Below are 21,788 nucleotides of genomic sequence, written 5' to 3'. Positions count from 1 at the left end.
CGTTCAGAGTTATGGTTTTTGCCTTCCCAAGTAACCGTTACACTTGATGAAGCCCTGCTTTCCTGGAAATGGCTAACCATCTGCCTGCTGATAGGAAGTAGTGAATGAATTCCTTATTTTGCTTTGCTTGGGCATACAGCTTTTGTTTTACTATTAAACTGTCTCTACCTCAACCCATGCATTTTCTCACTTTTACCCTTCTGATTCTCTCCCCCATCCCACTGTGGGGAGAGTGAGCAAGCGGCTGTGTGGGGCTTAGCTGCCTACTGGGGTTAAACCACGATACTTGTGGCCTACAGGATCGTAACATAAACCTTATGCATAATTTTATTTTCTTATGTTTAATTTTTAAAAAAAATCTGTGTTAAATTTTGTTCTTGGTCCATCTGAACGTTACCTCATGTGATGCAACAATTTAATATTTTCCCTATTTGCTTTTTGTGTCTTAGAATAGTTTGGTATCCATCTCAAGTAATAGCAGGAGTTGGTGAAGAATGTCTACAATTCCTTGGTACCTTTCATGAGCTTTATCTAGTTTTAGTCTTGCTGTGACTTTTTTCCCCCTTTTCCGTCTCTGCAAACATGGTATCCGTCTGTATCTCTGACTATTCTAGGGGACCTTCAAGAGCATAGTGAAGTAACATTTTTTTAAGCCCCTTCAGCTGAATACAAAATTGTCATATGGTTAAGAACAACCATGTAGAAAATTGAGAGGGTGACTCTGGGTGCAAGTTGGTGGGAGACAATTCCCCATCACTGTGTTTGTAATCTGGGGCTGGCAGTGCATGCAGCAGGATCACCAGCTTGCACTGGAAGAGCCTGTAAGCTGCATGCAGATCAAGGTCTACAGGCTAGCTGCCCCTGCTCTAGATAGTGCAATGTGGCACCTTTGTAGATACTCTTACATAGCTCAGTTTTAACCTGACTTTTCCCTTTCAACTAAATATTTCACTTTTTTTATTGCACATTGGAAATATTTATTTCCAAAACCCTTTGCTCTATAAGTACATAATTCCAACAGCATGTTTTGGTGACAGCAAAAGAAAATGGAATTTCCAAGTATACATAATATATGCATGCGAGCAGTACAGGGACAACTTTCAGCCAAGATAAGAAGTGACAAGTACCACACCACCAGCTTCTGGTGAAATACCTGTCCCTGCAGACAGGCAGTTGTACCATTTGCTCCGGATGTCACGCTCCTCTTTCGGTCACATGGTCTGTCGTGATTGGCTAGAAGCATTCATTACCCCACGGGCCGCGAGCGTAGGGAGGGCGGTTTATTTTCACCCTTAGCTCCAGCGAGCGTAGTGGACTGCACCCTGCTCTGAGCTTTGTTATCTCTTCTCGCTGTGTGTCGGAGTTCTGCCGCCCTGGATCGTTGGTAGGAGGTGGGGGTGGTGTCGGTTCGCTGGGCCGCCGGGGTTGCAGTTCGGGCTCCGCGGCGGGCCCTGCCTGTGCCTGCTAGAGCGCGGGCGACGGGTGGTACCTGGGGAGGGGCCGTGGGAAGCCGGGCAGACTAGCGCACCGTGCGGCTGGCCAAGACGTTGTGGCGGCTGGCGGGAAAGGTGCCGTGCGGTGGGACCGAAGGGCGGCGGGCGGATGCTGCGAAGCGCTACTGGGCGGTGTTGCGGAGTGGCGGCAGCGGGGCGCCCAGCGTTATTCGCGAAGGTCGTGTGAGGGCTGCATCCCCCGTGGAGCCTACCGGGGCGGTGCAATTAAATCACCCAGATGTGCGGCTCGGAGTGTGTGTGTGTGCTTCCTGGCTGTCGGGCCGCGGGCAGGTGGGTGCGCGCGTACTGGCTGGGCTGTGGGCGCGGCTTTAACTGCGGATTTCCTGTCGCGTCAGGGTGCTGAGCGCAGCGTTACGCTTCCGCGTGCGGCAGCGGTGGGGGTGGGGTGCGCTCGCGCTTGGCGCTTCAGCGGGAGGCGGTAACGCCGCTGCCCCCTCGTAACGCAGCTGAGCTTCACGGTAGGGCTGGCAGCTTTCGCCAGCTGCTCCCTGTCTTTAAAGTCGTTTCTCGAATAGACCTCGATCACTCCGGGGCCGCGCCGTGAGACTAGGCAGCAGCGGGCAGGAGGCGTAGGAAATACGGTTATGCGGGGCAGGGGGTGCAGGGTAGGTAGCAGACACGTTCTTCATGAGGCTGAGTAGCCGTCCTCTCACAGCTGCATGGTGCTTCTCGAGCCCTTGCAGCACCCGGTGTTTTTACGTAGACAGGATTTTCCCCTGCAGCACGGAGATCCTGATTATATATGTTTTCACTTTCCTTTTCTCTGAGTAGAGTTCCTATCTGTACTTACTATTGTAGTGTTGTCAGCAAGACAGGAATGAATTTGGGGAGCTCTTTTCCTGCTACAGTGGAAGGGTCTGCAGGCCTGTTTTGCCCTGTGTGCTCTCTCTCAGACGCACATTTTCTTCTCCTATAAATGCTTTAAAATACAATGGAAATAAGAATTAGGCAGTGAAGAGCAGAGCAGTGAAGCTGTTCTGGCAAATCTAGGAGGGGAAAAAAAAGGTATTAATTCTGATACCTTTGTGCAGAAACCTTGGGAGTTTTTATGTAAGTCCTTAAGCTTGTAGTGAGATTGATCAAATGTATTTTTTGCACCAGCTATTGTAAACAGTCAAAACTGGTGGGAAAGCCAGAATTAACATATGTTAGCACCTGTATCTCTTAATAACTGCTTAATTCTTTTAAGTTGCAACTTAAAACAAACAGCAGTCCCAATTATACCATTCTTAATACTCTTATACAAGTGCTAAATCTGACTATAACCTTACTATTCAGACTAATAGTAACAAGGTATACTAGTGCCCAGCTTTCTATGGGTAACTTTATATAGCACTGTAGTAGAAGGTGGTGGGTTTTGGTTTGGGGTTTTTTTGTGGGGTGTTTTTGGGTTTTTTTTTTAGTGAAAGTTAAATGGAGGGTCAAAGCTCTGTTTAAATGTCAGTTACATCATCCATGATACTCACAGATTGCATTTGTGCACTCTAATGTACATTAAAATGTTGCTTTACAGTATATGAAGCTTGCTAAGTGGTTTTCGTTTATTGGCAGGTTTATTTTGCATATTAAGATATTGGGGAAGGGGGTGTCTCTGAACAGTTAAAGTACTGATGTTTCAAGCGTCCTACAGCTATGTAGGAAAATAATCTCAGGTCTTAATTTTTCTTATTGTCCTGGTTTCTGCCGGGATAGAGTTAATTTCCTTCCTAGTAGCTGGTACAGTGCTGTGTTTTGGATTTAGGATGAGAACAATGTTGATAACACACCGATGTTTTAGTTGTTGCTAGGTAATGCTTACACTACAATAGGAATTTATATCTGTTAACAGTTGTGGGTCACAATGTTGGTTCCTCTGTTCTCGATATTGATTTGTGTAATCTGCATCGTGCTTGCTTTTTGCTGTACGTGTTAGAGATTAGTGTTGGTTTTTGCAGTTTGCTGTGGCCTGCAGTGATTGGTGATATTCCGCTCGGGAGGTTTATTTTTAACACACTGACCTTGGGATTAATTTGGTATCTGAATTTCACAATGAAACCATTACTGTACAACGGATACCACTTCGTGGAGACAACTAGCAATTACAGTAACTTTTCTGAGAGTTTTTTTACGGAGGAAATGCAGAATGGCAGTGTCACTACCTTCTTCTATGATGTTTCCTCCTTCATTACAGTAACTTTTCAGTATTTTGAACATCCTTGGGTAGTTAAGATACTTCTATTGGTACTTCTTAGGAATATTGTTTCGGTTTTGTCTAAAGTTGGTAAGCAATTTAAGAATATCATCCAGAGATCTGCCCCAAGGCTGCATAGTTATGAGTGGCAGGGTGTGTGGGACAAGATGGGCAAGTACCTAGGCCAATGGGCACCCCCAGTGTTTTGGAACTTCACCCCTGAGCAAGTGCAGAATCCTGAAGAGTTAGTGGAATATTTGGACAAAGTATGCTGTCACCCTGGCAACTCCAGAGAGATGCAGATCATTGCAACGTGCTGGGGCCTGGCCCATGCCTACCGAGCCCTGTTCAACACCATTCAGTACCCTCAAAGGGAAGAGAAGGTCTCTGGATCTGATGGTAAAATGACAGGCCCTGCGGCCACTCAGACCTGAGGAACAGGCCCTGCAGCCGCTCAGGCCCTGGCAACACGCCCTGTGGCTTAACCAAAAAGCCAACCTGTGCTGGTATCAGTTGCCCCTACACACAAGAAGAAATCTTGGAAGCGGAAGTCGGCTCATTTAGTAAGGGGGGAAGAAACTTCTTCTAAAAGGGAGCCAGAGGAAGAAGCGGACGAGGCAGACTACCCTGGAGAAGGGCCATCACGAGAACAGGAGGAGGAGGGCTGGCAACTGCTCGGGGAGGACGAATTCATGAAAGAGGTAGTAACCACCTGATTTCTATCCCTGAGTGAGCTGCAAGATATATGAAAAGATTTCAGCCGTCGTCCAGGTGAGCATATTGTCACCTGGCTGCTCTGATGCTGGGATAATGGGGCCAGTAGCCTGGAATTAGAGGGTAAAGAAGCCAAGCAGCTGGGATCCCTTTCTAGGGAAAGGGGCATTGACAAAGCAATTGGAAAAGGGACACGAGTCCTCAGCCATTGGAGGCGACTCTTGTCAAGCGTGAAGGAAAGGTATCCCTTCAAGGAAGATGTCATATGTCGCCCAGGCAAGTGGATCACCATGGAGAAGGGTATCCAGTTCCTGAGGGAATTAGCTGTGCTGGAGGTGATTTATGATGACCTGAGCAATGAACAGCTATCCAAAGATCCAGATGAAGTGAAGTGGACACGACCCATGTGGCGGAAGTTTGTAAGAAGCGCACCATCGTCATATGCCAACTCATTGGGAAGATGGAGAGGAACAAATGGAGGATGAATTGGCTGGTCAACTCTGGCAATACGAAGAAAGTCTCTCTTCCTCCCTCATCTCAGCTGTGGAGAAACTGTCCCGGGAGTTCCAGCAACTCAGAGAGGATAGGTCCTACTCCCCACCTGTACGGACCATTATCTCGGCTATTAGGAGTCAGCGTTCTTTTGCTCAAGAGAGAGAATATAAAGGGTACACACCACGGGGCACCCTATGGTTTTATCTGCGTGACCACGGAGAGGACATGAAGAAGTGGGACGGAAAACCTACCTCAGCCCTAAGGGCACGGGTACGTGAATTGCAAGGGAAAACAATCACAGAAAGAGGTTCTTCCAGGAAAATTGCTGCTCCAGTTTCCAGCGGGCAGTTCCCCAGAGAGAGTAGAAGGGCTGATCTCACTTCTGATCTTAATGAAACTTCTGACTCGTGTTTACAAGTAGTGAGAAACAAGTACTGTGACGAGGACTAGATGGGCCCTGCCTCCAGCCAGGGGGAGGAAAGGGACAACCGGGTTTACTGGACTGTGTGGATTCGGTGGCCTGGCACATCAGACCCACAGGAGTATAAGGCTCTAGTGGAGACCGGTGCACAGTGTACCCTAATGCCATCAAGCTACAAAGGGGCAGAACCCATCTGTATTTCTGGGGTGACGGGGGGATCCCAACAGCTAACTGTATTGGAAGCCGAAGTGAGTCTAACTGGGAACGGGTGGCAGAAGCACCCCATTGTGACTGGCCCAGAGGCTCCGTGCATCCTTGGCATAGACTACCTCAGGAGAGGGTATTTCAAGGACCCAAAAGGGTACCGGTGGGCTTTTGGTATAGCTGCCTTGGAGACGGAGGAAATTAAACAGCTGTCCACCTTGCCTGGTCTCTCGGAGGACCCCTCTGTTGTGGTGTTGCTGAAGGTCGAAGACCAACAGGTGCCAATCGCTACCACCACGGTGCACCGGCGGCAATATCGCACCAACCGAGACTCCCTGATTCCCATCCATAAGCTGATTTGTTGACTGGAGAGCCAAGGAGTGGCTCCGTGGGCCCATGACACCTCAGGTCACCAAGGAAGAGATGCAACATACAGATGGGCTTGTGACTGTATGACTTCCATGCGAAACAATCCAACACCGCATACCATCTCCATCTTTCCTGCCCTGGAAGATTATTACGACAGAGGGAGCCTGAAGTCATGGACTAAATGAACTCACCGAACATTTTAGAGGGATGGCCCATAGACTAAGGGAATGATATCTCTGTGTGTGTGTGTGTATATGTTAAAAGAAACTCAAGAAAAAGGGGTGGTGATTAATGAAAATGTACTGGAAAATATGAGACTTGAGCATGACGTAGATGGTATAGAATAAGGGATGGATATTGTCCTGGTTTTGGCAGGGACAGTGTTAATTTTCTTCCTAGTAGCTGGTACAGTGCTGTGTTTTGGATTTAGTAGGAGAATAATGTTGATAACACACCAGTGTTTTAGTTGTTGCTAGGTAGTGCTTACACTAGCCAAGGACTTTTCAGCTTCCCATGCTCTACCGACTGAGAAGGCTGGGGGTGCACAAGAAGCTGGGAGGGGGCCACAGCCAAACTGGCCAAAGGGACATTCCATACCATGTGACGTCATGCTCAGTACATAAACTGGGGAAAGCTGGCCGGGGGGGCCGCTGCTCGGGGACTGGCTGGGCATCGGTTGGCGGGTGGTGAGCAATTGCATTGTGCATCACTTGCTTTGTGTATTATTATTATATTGTTATTGTTATCATTTTATTTCAATTATTAAACTGTTTTTATCTCAACCCACGAGTTTTTCTCACTTGTGCTCTTCCAATTCTCTCCCCCATTCCACCGGGATGCGGGGGGGAGTGAGCGAGCAGCTGTGTGATGCTCAGTTGCCGACTGAGGTTAAACCACGACACTTATCTAGTTATTATTTATATGCAATTTTATGTAGGGTTTTAGCTGACATAAGTGAGAGTGCATGTGTACCTATTGCACAGAAAATAGCAAATAATGTATATTAATAGATGTTTTCTGTGAAGATGTCTTGGCTTGTTACGGTGTCTGTCTAGGGTGGTGCTGTACATCACTGTACATACATGCTTGCATAGTTGCATGTAGAAATGAACTAATGTCAGAAGACTGCAGTTAAGCATATCTCAGTAGGAATGATGGAGGTGGTCTGTGATGGGAGAAAGACGTGCTGTTTCTACCAGTAGTTGGCTGCCTTCTGACATTGCTCTGAATACAGTAGAATTCCTTGGAGCATTCCCATAAAGAGGGGCAAGGAGTAGAGATGTGCAGAATTGATTTTTATTTTTATTTTTTTCTTCTTCCTTTTCCCCTGTTGTTTCCCTTACTGAAAGCGTCTCTTCCCACCACCCAACTTAATGTTGCTGCTGTTGGTGTATTTTGAAACGTATTCTGTCTTATGTGGTATGTTGGTGTTCTGGGTCTTTTTTGGTTTTGTTGTTTTCTGAGAGTGGTTATGAGGATGGAGGAGGATGTGGTACTTGCAGTCACTCTGAGGGAAGTGGACAATGGCTGTGTGATCACTGAAATTAAATTCTTGTATGACTGTACTGGCATCGTAATATGGCTTTCTTTATAATCTCTTCATCTTTGACCACCCATATGCTGCCTGTCTTGCCACCAGGCTTGCATAATAGGATGCAAATGCAATATATTATGGTAGTCAGATGAACTGAGTATTCCTGGTCAATGTTTGGCCAGTCATTGGAAGTGTTCAAGGTCAGGTTGGATGGGGCTTCAAGCAACCTGGTCTAGTGGAAGATGTCCCTGCCCATGGCAGGGGGGTTGGACTAGATGATTTTTAAAGATCCCTTCCAATCCAAATGACTCTGGCTCTGTTTTCTCTTGGCACTAGTTATAAGTGTAAATCATATTTATTATATTTGAGTGAGCTGTTGGACTTCTATTAATGTTAGTCCCATACTGGCATTGCATGTAAACAAACACTAATTTTTAAGTAGCATTTAAGTATGGGGAGGGATGTTTGAGAAGGAGGCAGAGAGTAAAACTTGAAAGGTCATTATATTGTGTAGTTTCAGTAAGCATGAGAAAGTGACCCTCTGAAGTGTGGATGGTGTAAGTGAAATGAGACACACCTTTCCAAGAAACAGTACCTGCTGCAGATTATATCACTGTATTGGGTTTGCGTGGCAAGGTTTTGGTAGTGGGGGGGGGGCTACAGGGGTGGCTTCTGTGAGAAGATGCCAGAAGCTTCCCCCTTGTCCGTTAGAGCCAGTGCCAGCCAGTTCCAAGACAGAGCCGCCGCTGGACAAAGCTGAGCCAATCAGTGACAGTGGTAGCATCTCTGTGGTAACGTATTTAAGAGGGTGTTGTGGTTTAAACTCAGTCGGCAACTAAGCACCACGCAGCCGCTCGCTCACTCCCCCCCGGTGGGATGGGGGAGAGAATCGGAAGGGTAAAAGTGAGAAAACTCATGGGTTGAGATAAAGGCAGTTTAATAGGTAAAGCAAAAGCCACGCACGCAAGCAAAGCAAAACAAGGAATTCATTCACTACTTCCCATCGGCAGGCAGGTGTTCAGCCATCTCCAGGAAAGCAGGGCTCCATCACGCGTAACGGTTACTTGGGAAGACAAACGCCATCACTCCAAACGTTCCCCCCTTCCTCCTTCTTCCCCCAGCTTTATATACTGAGCATGACGTCACATGGTATGGAATATCCCTTTGGCCAGTTTGGGTCAGCTGTCCTGGCTGTGCCCCCTCCCAGCTTCTTGTGCACCTCCAGCCTTCTCAGTCGGTAGAGCATGGGAAGCTGAAAAGTCCTTGACTAGTGTAAGCACTACTTAGCAACAACTAAAACATCGGTGTGTTATCAACATTGTTCTCACCCTAAATCCAAAACACAGCACTGTACCAGCTACTAGGAAGGAAATTAACTCTATCCCTGCTGAAACCAGGACAGAGGGGGGAAAAAAAACTGCTGCGCAACAGCAGCTGGGAGAGAGGAGTGAGAATATGTGGGAGAAACAACTCTGCAGACACCAAGGTCAGTGAAGAAGGAGGGGGAGGAGGTGCTCCAGGCGCCAGAGCAGAGATTCCCCTGCAGCCCATGGTGAAGACCATGGTGAGGCAGGCTGTCCCCCTGCAGCCCATGGAGGTCCACAGTGGAGCAGATATCCACCTGCAGCCTGTGGAGGACCCCATGCCGGAGCAGGTGGATGTGCCCGAAGGAGGACTTGTGATCCCATGGAGAGCCTGTGCTGGAGCAGGCTCCTGGCAGGATCTGTGACCCCATAGAGAGGAGCCCATGCTGGAGCAGGTTTTCTGGCAAGACCTGTGGCCCCATGGAAAGGACCCACACTGGCATAGTCTGTTCCTGAAGGAGTGTACCCTGTGGAAAGGACCCATGCTGGAGCAGTTCTTGAAGGACTCTCCTGTGGATGAGACCCCATGCTGGAGTAGGGGAAGAGTGTGAGGAGGAAGGAGTGGCAAAGACAAGGTGTGATGAACTGACTGCAACCCCCATCCCCCTGCGCCGCTCAGGGGGAGGAGATAGAGAAGTAGAGAGTGAAGTTGAGCATGGGAAGAAGGGAGGGGTGGGGGGAAGGTATTTTTAGATTTGTTCTTATTTCTCATTATCCTGCTCTGATAAGATTGGCAATAAACTAAATTAATTTCCCCAAGTTGAGTCTGTCTTACCTGTGATGGTGATTGCTGAGTGATCTCCCTGTCCTTATCTCAACCCACAAGCCTTTTGTCATATTTTCTCCCCCCTGTCCAGTTGAGGAGGGGGTGTGTCCTGGTTTCGGCTGGGATAGAGTTAATTTTCTTCCTAGTAGTTGGTATAGGGCTGTGTTTTGGATTTAGGGTGAGAACAATGTTGATAACACACCGATGTTTTAGTTGTTGCTAAGTAGTGCTTACACTAGTCAAGGACTTTTCAGCTTCCCATGCTCTACCGACTGAGAAGGCTGGGGGTGCACAAGAAGCTGGGAGGGGGCACAGCCAGGACAGCTGACCGAAACTGGCCAAAGGGACATTCCATACCATGTGACATCATGCTCAGTACATAAACTGGGGAAAGCTGGCCGGGGGGGCTGCTGCTCGGGGACTGGCTGGGCATCGGTCGGTGGGTGGTGAGCAAATGCATTGTGCATCACTTGCTTTGTATACTCTTATTATTATTGTCATTATTATTACTGTTTATTTCAATTATTAAACTGTTTTTATCTCAACCCATGAGTTTTCTCACTTCTACTCTTCCGATTCTCTCCCCCATCCCACCAGGGCAGGGGGAGAGTGAGCAAGTGGCTGTGTGGTGCTCAGTTGCCGACTGAGGTTAAACTATGACCTGTGTGATAGAGCAGCTTGATGAACACCTGACATCTATCCAAGGTTAACCCACCACAATCACATTAAGACAAAGAACTAGTTATTTTAAGTGCTTCAGTTGGGGGACACACACCCACCCAAAAAAACCCCAAAACCCCTAAAGCTAACTGTGTTGATTAAACATGATATTTTTCTTCCAAACAACTTTAAGAGTAGGTCTTATTTAAAAATAGTGTCTGTCTTTGAATAGCTGTCCCTAGAAAAAGGCAGAGTATAATATAGCTTTTGTTTAGGTTGATAGTTTCAAAATAATCTCTGTGGTTCTGCATTTTCAGGCATGACAACATAATTTACTACCAAACATGTTTCTTGTCCAACATAAAAGCAGTGAAGACCTTTATTGTTAATAGCATTTAATTTTTAAAGAGGAAAGAAAAAAAGCAGTATTTATTCAATGAAATTTGTAATACATTATTTAATAAAGACAGAAGGAGAAAGCTAGAGTCTTAAAGTTAATTGAATATTTCCTGTGAAGTCGTGGGGGTGGGGTGGGGTGTGTTTGTGGTTTGGTTTTTTGTGTGTTGTGGTTTGTGTTTTGGGTTTTTTTTTTTTTTTTTCCAAGCCAACTATCCTGAAACTGGAGAGATGACTTTGAAAGTTAAACTTAATTTTCAGTTGATGAGAAGATGAAAGTAAAGGATGTGGAAAAATAAAATGCAATAATAATGAAAAACTCTTTTTAACTTACTGTTTTGAATTGTTGCTAACTAGAGAAACAAAATGTCTTGTTTACAGTATGTATCAACTTTTTACACGTGTCCTAGTTTAGTGATGAGTAATAGCAAATGGCTATCGATATTGGTTAGGAACATCAACTTAGTAATGTAGTGTATGGGGGAAAGTGTTCATATATTGTGGTTCTGGCCCACCAAAAGTCACTCCCCTCTTCTGGTCATGTCATCTGTTGTGATTGGCTGGCAGGACCAGCCACCTGTACCAGTTTACCCAGAAATACATCAGGCCAGGAAAACTCTTCCCCTAAAAGGCAGTCCCCTGCACATTTTGTTAAACATCATAACCCATGTTTTCATACTGCTCTGTGATTTGCTGATGGCCATTTCTTGACCCCATCATACCCATGTGTTCTCAGACAGCCCTGTGATTGGGTGGCAGAACTAGCCACCCCTACCAGTGTACCCAGAAGCATGACAGAAAAGGAAGCCCTCCACTTCTGATGTCATTTCCCATGTGTTTTCACACTGTGTTGTGATTGGCTGATGGCTATTTTTGACAGTGTCATACCCACATATTCTCAGATCTCTGATTGGCTACCTGCTTCCTTTGCATCAGGAAGGGCTCAGATATTCCATCTATTGTATATATTTTTTTATATAATCATTTGCACACTCCTTATATTTCTATATATGTTTTAAATAGACATATATAGATGCACTATTTTTAATATACTTATGTATCTATGTGTGTATATATACACAATTATAAAGATATAGCAGTTATATATCTGTAAAAGCATAGGTATAAAATGTCTAAAACATTCTTTAATAAGAGCTAATGGCATGAGTAATTAAAGTTTAAATGTGAATAGAAAGTAATTAAACAAAAGTAAAAGGCAGATTTGGAGTCCCCCGCTTTAAAAGGCTACAGAACAAGCCCTAACATGTCTGGGGTGGGGACTTCATGAGGATGGAGGGGGCATGGACAAGTCTGAATGTGCCCAAGGGCTACAAACCCCTCCTAGGAGGTCCACCAAGGGACCCCTTGGGAGAACCCTGTCATGTGCAAAGAAGAGACCAATCCTTTAAGCTGGACTGAGAGGCCCCTGCATCTGGGCCCAGCCTAACAGGATGACCATGCAGTGTTACTGAGGCAAACTTTGGGCTTTGTGTGGTCCTGCAAGGCACAAGCAACGCTGTTTATGAAAATGGATAGCCAGAACAAAATGTGAACTTTAGAACACATGCATGGGGACAGTAAGGAAAAGACCCTAAGGGATTCATAAAAAGACCATGTGAATCAGAAGAACTGGGCAATGTGCCCATGAATCACAAATTAGATTTTGAGGCGAGTATCACATAGAGGGTGGGTGATGGTGATGATGGTGGTGTTGGGGGAGCTCCCTTTGCCCATGGTTGGGGGGATCTCGCAGCTACCTGCAAGACCATTATGGGGTGCAGGCTAGTGCTATATGTCTTTCCTTGTCCTTAGGTTGATGATAACCTTATAGAACGTATCAAACAGCTCCAGCTGACTGAGGAAGGAGAAGTCAAACTGTACTATTATCTGTTTGTGTTTCTGTCTGGGCCTATAGCAGTTGAAGAAAGGGCATAGAAGTGACAGTGATGTTCAAGGAAGGGAAAAAAAGGAAAAATCCTGGAGAAGTCTTGAATGGCAACCAACTCCCCTCATACCCTGTTAACAAAGTTTCTTTGTACTTGAGTTAAATTGATTGTCCAGTGTTTCCTTTCGTACATGTGTGTAGTAGCAGCATGTCGGTAGACATGTCTATGATGCCACTTCTGTTAAAAGAGATTTATTGTGCTCCTGGGGAGGTGGGAAGCTTTGGGGGTATAAATCCCTTTTGAAGCCGCTAAAAGGCAAATGGCTGATCTGAACAGAAGCCAAGTGGCAACCTGGCTTGCAAACCAGGATGCTTGCAGCTTATACCAGGAGGCAAGAAAGCACTTAAAAAAAAAAAAAAAAAAAAAAAAAAAAAAAAAGGCAAGATGATTGTGGCAGAGGTGGATGCACAATGGCAAGCAGACTTGGTGGCTATGCAACAGTTTTCTAAACACAATGATGGTGTTAAGTACATCTTAGTGGTGATAGATGTTTAATCCAAGCATGCTTGGGCCATTGGCCTAAAAGGTAAAACAGGTTCTGAAATAGCTAGGGCTTTTAAAACAATTTTTAGCAGGGGATGCAAGCCTCAGAAATTACAGACCGAGCGGGGAAAAGAATTTTTAAACCAGCCTTTAAACAAGCTGTTAAAGCAGTGTAATGTTCACCATTTTGTTATTAATGATGAAATAAAAGCCTCTGTCATAGAGTGGTTTAACAGGATGCTCAAAACCAAGATGTGGAGATATTTTACACTGTGCAACATGTTCTGCTACACTGATGTGTTGTCAGCGTTTATAAAAAGCTATAACCATAGCTTCCACAGAACTGTCAGAGCCAGGCCTGTGGATGTGAACCCTTTAAACTCTGCAAGGGTTTGGAAAACTGTATGTGGGGGGGTGTTTAAAATTAAAGAATCTGCTCCTTTGCTGAAAAAGGGAGACCATGTCAGGGTGTCTAGAACAAGAAAGAGATTTAAGAAGGGTTATGAGCAGATGTTCACAGATAAAATTTTTCTAGTAGCTGAAATTGTGAGAAGGTGATAGATACCTGTGTACCACTTAATAGACTATGATCATGAAGCAATCAAAGGGGCATTTTACCCTGACGAACTTCAAAAAAGTGAATCCCGATGACAGAATCTACAAAATTGAGATCATCATTGCTGCCAAAGGGAAAGGAAGAAAGAAACAGCTGCTGATTAAGTGGCATGGCTGGCCCCAGAAATTTCAGTTGGGTAGAAGCCTCCCAAGTCCAGGACAACACTTGGGTTGGAGCAGGGGGAAAAAGGATGGTGGACGGGGGTTTCTATATCACCCTACCCAGCAAAGCCAGGGCCACGATCTTCCCGCAAAACACCAGCTCAAACTCCACCGTGCAGCTGGAGAGGCCCCTGGAGCTCTCAGGGAAGTGGGAGATGGGGCTGGTGGAAATACAGTACCTGCACAGCTGCAATAATATCAGTAAGGATGCCATCTTTGAAATAGCACTGCAGGGTAAGACATGGCAGTATACTTTGCAGAAAGGCTATTATCCATCCCTCTCCATGTTGATGGAATAGAATAGAACAGACTATTTCAGTTGGAAGGGACCTACAACAATCATCTAGTCCAACTGCCTGACCACTTCAAGGATGACCAATTTAAAGCATGTTATTAAGGGCATTGTCCAAATGCCTCTTAAACACTGACAGGCTTGGGGCATCGACCACCTCTCTAGGAAGCCTGTTCCAGTGTTTGAACACCCTCTCTCTAAAGAAATGCTTCCTACTGTCCAGTCTAAATCTCCCCTGATGCAGCTATGAACCATTCCCACACATCCTGTCACTGGATACCAGGGAGAAGAGATCAGCACCTCCCTCTCCACTTCCCCTCCTCAGGAAGCTGTAGAGAGCAATGAGGTCTCCCCTCAGCCTCCTTCTCTCCCAACTAGACAAACCCAAAGTCCTTAGCTGCTCCTCATAGAACATGCCTTCCAGCCCTTTCACCAGCTTTGTTGGCCTCCTCTGGATGCATTCAAATACCTTCACATCCTTCTTAAATTGTGGGGTCCAAAACTGCACACAGTACTCAAGGTGAGGCCACACCAACGCTGAATACAGTGGGATAATCACCTCTTTTGACGGGCTGGTTATGCTGTGTTTGATGCACCCCAGGATGTGGTTTGCCCTCTTGGCTGCCAGGGCACACTGCTGACTCCTATTGAGCCTGCTGTCGACCAGCACCCCCAGATCCCTTTCTTGCCGGGCTGCTCTCCAGCCACTCCTCTCCCAATCTATACTTGTGTCTGGTATTACTCCATCCCAGGTGCAGAATCCAGCATTTGTTCTTGTTAAATTTCATGCCACTAATGATTGCCCAATGCTCCAATCTATCTAGATCCCTCTGCAAGGCCTCTTGTCCCTCAATAGAGTCAACAGCACCTCCCAGTTTGGTATCATCAGCAAACTTGCTAATGGTGCATTCAACTCCTGCATCCAGATCATTGATAAATATATTGAACAGAACTGGCCCTAGAATTGAGCCCTGAGGAACACCGCTGGTGACCAGTCGCCAGCCAGATGTAGCCCCATTCACTACAACCCTTTGAAACCTGCCCTTCAGCCAGTTCTTCACCCAGTGCACCGTGTACATGCTCATCCCACAGTTGGACAACTTGTCCAGAAGGATGCTGCTGAGGGACAGTATCAAAAGCCTTACTAAAATCCAGAAAAACTACATCCACCACCTTCCCTTCATCCACTAGGCAGGTGACCTTATCGTAGAAGGCTATCAAATTAAACAGGACTTTCCCTTTGTAAACCCATGTTGATTGTGCCTGATGATTGCATTGTTCTTTAAGTGCCTTTCAGTAGTACCCAGTATAATCTTCTCCATAATTTTTCCAGGAACTGAGGTTAGACTAACAGGTCTGTAGTTCCCTGGGTCTTCCCTCACGCCCTTCTTGTAAATTGGAATAACATTGGCTAGCTTCCAGTCAGCAGGGACCTCCCCAGACTCCTAAGATCCTTAGTAGATGATCGAGAGGGGTCCTGCTGTAACATCCGCTAGTTCCCTCAGTACTCTGGGATGAATCCCATCTGGCCCCTTGGACTTGTGAACATTCAGCTGATACAGCTGGTCCCTTACAATTTCAGTGTCCACAAATGGAAAGTCACTGTTCCCGTACTTGTGGTCCTCCTACTCAGGGGACTGGGCAGCCCAAAGTCTATCTGTATTATTAAAGACTGAAGCAAAACCAGTATTGAATGCCTCTGCTTTTTCTTCATCCCTATTAGTCAGATGACCATCTTCAACAAGTCCAATGTTTTCCCTGGACCTCCTCTTGCTATTAATGTACTTAAAAAAGCCCTTCTTGTTATCTGACACAACACTGGCCAGTTTCAACTCTAGTCGAGCTTTGGCCTTTCATGTCTTCTCCCTGCATATACGAACCACAGCTCTGTAACCTTCCTGCAAAGCCTGACCTCGCTTCCAGAGATCATACAATTTCTTTTTCCTCTTGAGCTCCACAAGGAGGTCCCTGTTCAGCCAAGCTGGTCTTCTGCCTCGCTTGCTTGACTTTCGACACAACGGGATTGCCTGCTCCTGTGCTTTTAAAAGGTGGTTCTTAAAGACTGACCAGCACCCATGGATTCCTAAGCCCTCAAAGGCAGATTCCTAGGGGACTCTGCTGACTAGCTTCCTGAATAGCTTAAAGTTTGCTCTCTTTAAGTCCAGGTTAGCAACTCTGCTGTCCTTTTTTGTCATTACACTGAAAATTTTCAACTCAACCATTTCGTGATCACTGTGGCCAAGACAGCCACCTACCATCACATCCCCCACGAGTCCTTCTCTATTCACAAACAGCAAGTCTAGGAGGGCATCTTTCCTAGTTGGCTCACTGAGTACTTGTGACAAGAAATTATCTCCTACAAACTTCAGGAATTTCCCAGACTTGCTTGTCACAGCAGTATGATATTCCCAGCTGATGTCTGGGAATCATAGAATAGTTTGGATTGGAAGGGACCTCTAAAGGTCATCTAGTCCAACCCCCCTGCCATGGGCAGGGACATCTTCAACTAGATCAGGTTGCTCAGAGCCCCGTCCAACCTGACCTGGAATGTTTCCAGGGATGGGGCATCTACCACCTCTCTGGGCAACCTGTGCCAGTGTTTCACCACCCTCAGCGTAAAAAATTTCTTCCTTATATCTAGTCTAAATCTCCCCCCCTTTAGTTTAAAGCCATTCCCCCTTGTCCTGTTGCAACAGGCCCTGCTAAAAAGTTTGCCGCTATCTTTTTTATAAGCCCTCTTTAAGTATTGATAGGCTGCAATAAGGTCTCCCCGGAGCCTTCTCTTCTCCAGGCTGAACAACCCCAACTCTCTCAGCCTTTCTTCATAGGAGAGGTGTTCCATCCCCCTGATCATTTTTGTGGCCCTCTTCTGGACCCGCTCCAACAGGTCCGTGTCTTTCCTGTACTGAGGACTCCAGAGCTGGACGCAGTACTCCAGGTGAGGTCTCACCAGAGCAGAGTAGAGGGGGAGAATCACCTCCCTTGACCTGCTGGCCACGCTTCTTTTGATGCAGCCCAGGATACGATTGGCCTTCTGGGCTGCGAGCGCACATTGCTGGCTCATGTCCAGCTTTTCATCCACCAGTACCCCCAAGTCCTTCTCGGCAGGGCTGCTCTCAATCCCTTCATCCCCCAGCCTGTATTGATACCGGGGGTTGCCCCGACCCAGGTGCAGGACCTTGCACTTGGCCTTGTTGAACCTCATGAGGTTCACACGGGCCCACTTCTTGAGCTTGTCCAGGTCCCTCTGGATGGCATCCCGTCCCTCTGGCGTGTCGACCGCACCACTCAGCTTGGTGTCATCTGCAAACTTGCTGAGGGTGCACTCGATCCCACTGTCTATGGCATTGATGAAGATATTAAACAGTACCGGTCCCAATACAGACCCCTGCGGGACGCCACTCATCACCAATCTCCATCTGGACATTGAGCCGTTGACCACTACCCTCTGGATGCGACCATCTAACCAATTCCTCACCCACCGGACAGTCCACCCATCAGATCCATACCTCTCCAGTTTAGAGAGAAGGATGTTGTGGGGGACCAATGTCAAAGGCCCTACAGAGGTCCAGATAGACGACATCTGTAGCCCTTCCCGTGTCCACTGATGTAGTCGCTCCATCAGAATCTGGAATCTCCCATAAGGACAAGGGATACCTATCCAGAGATTTCTCCTAATTGCCTATAGAATAACTCGTCAGTGCTATTATCCTGGCTGGGCGATCAGAAGTAGACACCCACTACAACATCTCCTTTGTTTTCCATCCCCCTAATCCTCACCCAGAGGCTCTCAACCACATCATCACTAACTGCAAGGGCTGTACAATCAAACCTCTCCCTTTCCTATAGTGCAATTCCTCCACCTTGCCTGCCCTGCCTAACCCTCCTCAACAGCCCTCCATCCCATCACTACAATCGTGTAACTCATTCCACCAAGTCTCACTAATACCAATGATATCATAGCTCTGGGAGCTGACTAATGCTTCCAGTTCATCCTGTTTGTTTCTCATACTGCGTGCATTGGTGTACAAGCATTTCAGATATGCTCCATGGTCCCAGGAGCAGCGTAAATGTTCCCATTAGCATTGCCACCCTCAGGCAATGCCATGCCAACCCTTGCCTTACCTACCTCAATCCTGTTGGTATCCCCTTCCCCCATCGATTCTAGTTTAAAGCGCTCTCAATCAGTCCCACCAGCTTAAGCCCAAAGATGCATTTTCCTCATCGGGACAGGTGGATCCCATCAGGCGCCAGCATACCTTGTTTCTTGAAGGCTCTTCCATGGTTTAAAAACCCCAAGTTTTGGTGGAGGCACCAGTCCTGGACCCCAGGTATTGATATCCTGGGCTCCCCTGTTTCTTCTGAAGTCTCTCCCCATTACTGGGAAGATGGAGGAAAACACTACCTATGCTCCTGAATTTTTTATCATTCTTCCCAGGTGTTGTGGTTTAACCTGGCAGGCAGCTAAACACCACACAGCCATTTGCTCACTCCTTCCCTCCCCCCCCCCCAGCAGGATGGGGGAGAGACTCAGAGGGAAAAAAAGTAAAATTCGTGGGTTGAGATAAAGACAGTTTAATAGGACAGAAAAGGAAGGGAAAATAATAATAATAATAATAATAACATAATATACAAAATAAGTGATGCACAATGCAGTTACTTACCACCCACCGACTGATGCCCAGCCAGTTACCTAGCAGTGGTCCCCACCCCCTGGCTAACTCCCCCAGTTTATATACTGAGCATGACATCATACAGCGTGGAATATCCCTTTGGCCAGTTTGGGTCAGCTGTCCTGGCTGTGCCCCCTCCCAGCTTCTTGTGCACCCCCAGCCTTCTCAGTCGGTAGAGCATGGAAACCTAAAAAGTCCTTGACTAGTGTAAGCACTACTTAGCAACAACTAAAACATCAGTGTGTTATCAACATTGTTCTCATCCTAAATCCAAAACACAGCACTGTACCAGCTACTAGGAAGAAAATTAACTATCCCAGCCGAAACCAGGACACTAGGGCTCTGAAGTCTCTCTTGATTGACCTCAGACTTTTTATTGCAACATCATTTGTACCCACATGAAAGAGCAGGAATGGATAGTAGTCTGAAGGTTGAACTAGGCTTTTCAGTCTTGTGGTGATGTCCCTAATTCAAGCCCCAGGGAGGCGGCAAACTTCCCTGAAAAGAGGGTCCAGTCTGCAAACAGGTGCTTCTATTCCGCATAGGAAGGAATTACCAGTGACCATAACTCGCCATTGTCTCTTCTCAGCACTGGTTTTAATGCAGGTTTTGTTGTGAGGGGTTGGTGTCTCTGATCTTGGCAAGACTGCTTCTGCAGGTTCCTCCTCTTTCTCATTATGCACTTCATCTACCATACCCAGGGCCTCATACCTGTTCTGTAAGGGTAACTTAGAGGGTAAGGAGGGGTTTCTCTTACTGCTCCGTGCTGTAACCTTCTTCCATCCCTCCTTATCCCTTGTGACACTGCCTTCCTCCTGGCACAAAGCAGATCCAGGACCTGCCTCTGTAGTGGCCACGCTGAGTTGGCTTCTGTGTACCAGAGATGGCAGAGCACAGCTCCATTGATCAATCTCCCTCTCAGACTCTCGAATACTCCTCAGTCTGCTGACCTCCTCCTGCAGCTCGGCCACCAAGCAGAGCAGTTCATCAATCTGGTCACACCTCCCACAGGCTTGCTTGCAATCACTTTCCACCTCTAGGAATATCCCTTCACACATCCCACAGCCAGAAACCTGGGTTGTATGCTTGAACAGGAGCTCTGTCTGCATGGCTATATTGGTTCTACCAGGTGCTAGAAGCTCAGGAGAAGCAGAGGACACAGCTTTTTGCTGAGCAATCACCATATTGCCACACACAGCCTACCCACTACCACATACCTGCCCACTGGGAATATATATGCTCATCTGCTGCAATCAGCTGGGCTGATTGTTTTCACCTGCTTAAATCTCCCATGCTGCTGGGTGCAGGCTCCGCCCCTTGCTGTCTATTCCAATCAGTGGGTCTGGGGTCAGTTGCTTGGGGAACACCCCCTGTTCATACAAGCCTCTACTTGTCCATGTGTCCCGTGGCTTGCTGCCGCCGCTGCTGGTGCTCCTCGCACTGCTCTGGCATTTGTTCCAATCAGCCAATGTATGAACCATCTTATTAACTGTCCTGGTTTTGGCAGGGATAGAGTTAATTTCTTTCTAGTAGCTGGTACAGTGCTGTGTTTTGGATTTAGGATGAGAACAAAGTTGATAACACAACGATGTTTTAGTTGTTGCTAGGTAATGCTTACACTAGCCAAGGACTTTTCAGCTTCCCATGCTCTACCGACTGAGAAGGCTGGAGGCGCACAAGAAGCTGGGAGGGGGCACAGCCAAACTGGCCAAAGGGACATTCCATACCATGTGACGTCATGCGCAGTACATAAACTGGGGAAAGCTGGCCGGGGGGACCGCTGCTCGGGGACTGGCTGGGCATCGGTCGGCGGGTGGTGAGCAATTGTACTGTGCATCACTTGCTTTGTGTATTATTATTATTATCATATTATTATTATCATCATTTTATTTTAATTGTTGAGCTGTTTTTATCTCAACCCACGAGTTTTTCTCACTTGTGCTCTTCCAATTCTCTCCCCCATCCCACCGGGGCAGGGGGAGGGAGTGAGCGATTGGCTGCGTGGTGCTCAGTTGCCAACTGAGGTTAAACCACGACATTAACCCACACAGCAAAGCTTCAGCCGTCAACTCCCCAGCAGTGGGCCTGGTCTATGACCTTGTCATAAGGAAAACAAAGCTCAAAAGGGATGAAAAGCCTTACGCTTTTTCTACAACTGGGGATCCGGCACATATTTTGGGGGCTTTTCCGGGTGCTGCTGCTAAGAAAGTTCCCTTTGTGGCAGTGTATTGGGTGTATGTAGCAAGGTTTTGGTGGGGGGGGAGCCTGCAGGGGTAGCCTCTGTGAGAAGAGATCAGGGGCTTCCTTGTGCCAGACACAACTGGTTTCAGCCAGCTCCAAAACAGACCTGCCACAGGCCAAAGCCAAGCTAATCGGTGAAGTTGGTGGTGCCTCTTTGAAAACATAAGTAAGAAAGGGCAAGAATGCTGGACAGGCAGAGGAGGAGAGGTGGGAGGGTGGGGGGAGATGGAGAAACAGCAGCGTGAGCACCAGGGTCAGAGAAGTAGGGAGAAGAGGTGCTCCAGGCACTGGAGCAGTTATTTCCCCTGCAGCCTGTGGAAGACACCATGCTGGAGCAGATATCCACATTGCAGCCCATGGAGGACCCCACATGTAGGGTGTGAGAAGACTTTGTCACGGTAACCCAGAACAGTTCACCTTCTCCAGCCAAACATGGAGAGTCCAAAGTACATCTTATACTGATGGAGCCACCCGCACCCTTGCACGGGGCACCAGCAGCGACGTGGCCAGATGCGGATCCTGGAACTCAGACAACAAGATACGTACTACGTCAGCAAGTTTGTTAATGAAAGAAACAAGACATTGCACATGTATGTTTATTATCAGCTTATGTTTATTATCTGTCCCTGGGGTGCTTTCCCTTGAGCCTCGCCATGAGCGGAGCTCTGCTGCATCGGGTTTTCCCCGTTTTCTATTTGTGTCGGTGCCTGGAGCTCCCACTGCGAAAACGCTACACTTTCAGTAAAGCCAAAACTTCCACTCGCTGAGT

General features: G+C 47.0%; 1 protein-coding gene across 1 annotated transcript in view; it reads left to right on the top strand.

Moving 5' to 3' along the window:
• The first annotated feature begins 785 nt into the window (after positions 1-785).
• The window catches only part of LOC143172256 (macrophage immunometabolism regulator-like), a 48,107-nt gene continuing 27,104 nt past the window's right edge, over positions 786-21,788 (top strand). The window contains exons 1-2 of the mRNA XM_076361479.1: positions 786-821; positions 1,271-1,384. Of these exons, the coding sequence (XP_076217594.1) occupies positions 786-821; positions 1,271-1,384 (150 nt within the window). The remainder of the gene's footprint in view (positions 822-1,270; positions 1,385-21,788) is intronic.

Source organism: Aptenodytes patagonicus, chromosome W (genome assembly GCF_965638725.1).
Source record: "Aptenodytes patagonicus chromosome W, bAptPat1.pri.cur, whole genome shotgun sequence".
Lineage (NCBI taxonomy): Eukaryota > Metazoa > Chordata > Aves > Sphenisciformes > Spheniscidae > Aptenodytes > Aptenodytes patagonicus.
This window is presented reverse-complemented; position numbering and strand designations above follow the sequence as displayed.